At 59.7% G+C, this 3719-nt stretch overlaps 2 protein-coding genes across 4 annotated transcripts in view; one reads left to right on the forward strand and one right to left on the reverse strand.

Moving 5' to 3' along the window:
* The window catches only part of CROCC (ciliary rootlet coiled-coil, rootletin), a 52850-nt gene extending 49454 nt beyond the window's left edge, over positions 1–3396 (forward strand). For 2 of the 3 annotated variants that reach the window (XM_017505414.2, XM_017505429.2), the window contains exons 33-36: positions 264–413; positions 733–933; positions 1116–1247; positions 1931–3396. In XM_017505414.2, coding sequence (XP_017360903.1) covers positions 264–413; positions 733–933; positions 1116–1247; positions 1931–2209 — 762 coding nt within the window. In that variant the 3' untranslated portion in view covers positions 2210–3396. The remainder of the gene's footprint in view (positions 1–263; positions 414–732; positions 934–1115; positions 1248–1930) is intronic. The other variant, XM_017505421.2, reaches the window with a different exon arrangement.
* Positions 1–3719, reverse strand: part of MFAP2 (microfibril associated protein 2) — a 13915-nt gene that overhangs the window by 2125 nt on the left and 8071 nt on the right. Inside the window, exon 10 of the transcript XR_005196431.1 lies at positions 2362–2366. The gene's annotated coding sequence lies outside the window, so the exon portion shown is untranslated. The remainder of the gene's footprint in view (positions 1–2361; positions 2367–3719) is intronic.

Raw genomic sequence — 3719 nt, forward strand, 5'->3', positions numbered from 1 at the left:
AAAAAAAAAAAAAAAAAGACAAGACTCCTAGTATGAACCTGGGGGGACCCAGGTGCAGGGTTTATTGGGGAGAGTTGGGGTCTGAGTGGTTCCCACTTTACGCAGGTCAGTGGATAGGCCATGGGATGGGGCTGGCATGGGGCCCACCCTCCAGGTAAGATGACTGCTTATTTCATGGGCTGTGAACCTGCCTGAAGTACAGACTAGAGGGAACACCCTAGGGCTCCCAGGCCAGCCTGGCACCATCAGCCCCTGTCCCCCAGGAACGGCTGGATGCTGCCCGGCAGGCGTTGTCTGAGGCGCGGAAGCAGAGCAGCTCCCTGGGTGAGCAGGTGCAGACGTTGCGAGGCGAGGTGGCTGACCTGGAGCTGCAGCGGGTGGAGGCCGAGGGCCAGCTACAACAGCTACGGGAGGTGAGGGCCAGGGTGCACCCCCTCTGTCCCCAAGACTGTGAGGCACTGGACTAGGGTGGGGACGCTCCCACCCATCTCAACCTCATCCCAAACCCTGGCGCAGCCTCCAGTCAGGAAGCATGGTTCATTCATCGCATAGTCCTGTTATGCAGATGGAGAGACTGAGGCTAAGAGAGAACCATCTGGCTTCAGGTGACAGTTCTCTGATATGGGCCTCACAGTTGCTGTTCTGTGATCGGGCCAGCCTCACTCTCTCCAGCCTTCAGATAAGTACGCTCAGGCCCAGAGGGATTTGGGGCCTGCCTGGCTTCTGTTGCAGGTGCTGCGGCAGCGGCAGGAGGGCGAGGCTGCAGCCCTGCACACAGTCCAGAAGCTGCAGGACGAGCGGCGGCTGCTGCAGGAGCGTCTGGGCAGCCTGCAGCGCGCCCTGGCTCAGCTGGAAGCCGAGAAGCGGGAGGTGGAGCGCTCAGCCCTGCGTCTGGAGAAGGACCGCCTAGCCCTCAGGAGGACGCTGGACAAGGTGGGCTGCTCCCCGGGGCTCCCCTCACTTCCTCTGGGACCTAGCCATGGTGAGTCCCACTGCACATCCCCAAGGTCTGCTGCCTCTGGTGGGGTTAGGTTATTCCACTGGGGTTCAGGACCCTGAGCCCCCTCGGTAAGCCCCTCCTGGCACCCTGATCTCCGGCTCTCCCTCCCACTTAGGTGGAGCGGGAGAAGCTTCGCAGCCATGAAGACACAGTGCGGCTGAGCGCAGAGAAGGGCCGCCTGGATCGCACCCTCACAGGGGCCGAGCTGGAGCTGGCCGAGGCACAGAGGCAGATCCAGCAGCTGGAGGTTTGACCCCACCCAGCCCGGGACCCCAGCTTCATCCCTGGTCTGAGTGCTTATCAATCCTGGTGGAGCCTAGCCCAACCAGCCCAGGGCCCACAACCCCCTCCCCCAGGAGCCCTGAGCCTTCCGGGTGACCCAGCGGGCCATGGAAGGAGGGGTTCTCCCTAAGGTGTACAGCAGACACTGAAGGCCTGTTTGCATGTGAGCCTGTGGGCTCATGTATGTTGTGAACATGCAGCAGAGTGGGAATCCATGTGAGCATTCTTGTGTATGGAGCATGAATCTTGCACACGGTGTGGCGTGTCTGGGTATTGTGAATATGGGTCTGTGTACAGATGTTTTCATGTATGTGGGAGCTGGGCCTTTGTGCACACACACACACCTGTGCGAACCCAGTAGGTATTTACATGCTTGCCTTTGTGCCTGTGTGTATGACATCTGAGAGAGAGTGTGTGTGTGCGTGTGTGTTTGTGCGCACATACCTGCCTGAGTGGGGGTCCTTGAGTGCACTCACCCTGGGCTCACAGGCTCACTGTCAGGGCCGGCAGGATGGAGGAAATACAAGGATCTCTCCTGCCTTCTCCCTCTGCACTGGCCGTGTCCCAGGGATGTACCTGACAACCTGTCACACATGCACACACAAACTCACACTGGGCTGGTACCCTGACTGCAGCACCTCCCTGCAGGCACAGGTGGTGGCGCTGGAGCAGAGCCACAGCCCAGCCCAGCTGGAGGTGGACGCACAGCAGCAGCAGCTGGAGCTGCAGCGGGAGGTGGAGCGCCTGCGCAGTGCCCAGGCGCAGACCGAGCGCACCCTGGAGGCACGAGAGCGGGCCCACCGCCAGAGGGTGTGCGGGCTGGAGGAGCAGGTAGAAGGCCCCCTCAGAAGGCTGGGCCAGGATGGATGTGTGGGGCTGGAGGAAGAGGAGGGGGCCAGTCAAGACCTCGTGGGTATAGGCAGTTGATGGCTCCCATAGCCAAAAAGAGTGTGGTTGGCTCTGTGCTGGTATCGCCCAAGACTAGACCAGGGGCCACGGGATGCTCCTGGGCCCCAGGCCTTCCTGCTAGACTCTGCTCCCCTAGCTCCATCAGGGCAGCCTTCTCCATGGGAGGCCACATGGCCTCAGCAGCTCCAGCCTCCGGTTCTCCCAGCAACCTGTCATCCCAGAGGAGAGCGGCTGCAGAAGCCCAGGCCTGTCCCTCACTGGCCCGCTCAGATCACATGCCCCTTCCTGACTATACCTGAGCCAGCCTTGTCTGCCAGGCAATGCTGCTCTGCTGGGCCAGACTAGGTCACATGTCCACCCCTTGGGTCTGGGCTGGAGCCACGCCTACTCGTGATGATGGGGATAAAGAATGGGTGTGGAGTTCTCAAAGGCTCGGAACAGTCAGAAGACACCTGACTGCTGTAAGAAATAAAATGAGGGCAGCCCCTGGCTCTCAGCGAGGCCAGACCTTTCCTGAAACTGTGGCACTGGGTCCCTCCAGGTTCCCGGCTGCCTCCCTTTCTCTGAAGCCAGGCTGAGTACCGGCTATCCTCACCTTCTCTTTCTTCCCCAGGTGTCCACACTGAAGGGACAGTTGCAGCAGGAGCTTCGAAGGAGCTCAGCACCCTTCTCCCCGCCCTCCGGCCCCCCAGAGAAATGAGCCTCTGTTGGCATCTAGAGAACAGCCCTGTGCCCGGGACAGGGGAGGGCCCTCCTTTTGGACAGCACCCCCAAACCTGGTCCCTTGGGGGCCCCCAGCCGGGGTGGGATGAGAAGGTGTTCCACTTCTCATCAGGGCTGAGGAGAGGTACTCCAGCTCCAGGCCTAGAGGCTTCCCGGCATCCAGCGGGGCCCACCTCATTCCAGCCCCCTCTTCCAGGACAAGCCACTGCAGATCTTACAGGGTCCTCCTTTAGAGGCTGAGCCATAGCCAGGGTTGGGGAGAGCCCTTTTCTCTGGTCAGCTCTGGAGCATGAGCTCATGGGAAAGAGGAGGGGGAGCAGGCCCAGGCCCTGATTCCAGCTTCCCAGAGATCTCTCCGCCTTAGTTCAGAGTGTGTGTCAGGAAATTTCTCAGTGCTCAGAGTCCCTGTATTTTTATACTTTTACAATGTTAACTGTTCAGAACTGTTTTTTGTAACAAGACTTCGTTTTCTAAAAAGTTTATACAGATGTGTCCCTTTTCTAGACGACAGGAGATGTGGGGGGAGACAGGTGGGGTCTGGGGCAAGAGGGATGGTGTCCTCTAGGGAGGGGTGCTTAGGGAGACGGCAGGGAGAGGCAGGAGGCCTATGTTGGGAAGGGAACTTACCAGCCACACAGGATGTCAGATGGGGAGGCCTCTGGGGTCCTCGGTCACCCGATCCATAGAACAGATGGGGCTGTTGAGGCTGGGGGCTGGACCCAGCCTCTTTCCAGCCCATACTTTTTTTTTTTTTGAGATGGAGTTTGGCTCGTTTCCCAGGCTGAAGTGCAATGGTGCGATCTCA

This window comes from Cebus imitator, unplaced genomic scaffold, assembly GCF_001604975.1.
Source record: "Cebus imitator isolate Cc_AM_T3 unplaced genomic scaffold, Cebus_imitator-1.0 Scaffold15, whole genome shotgun sequence".
Classification (NCBI taxonomy): domain Eukaryota; kingdom Metazoa; phylum Chordata; class Mammalia; order Primates; family Cebidae; genus Cebus; species Cebus imitator.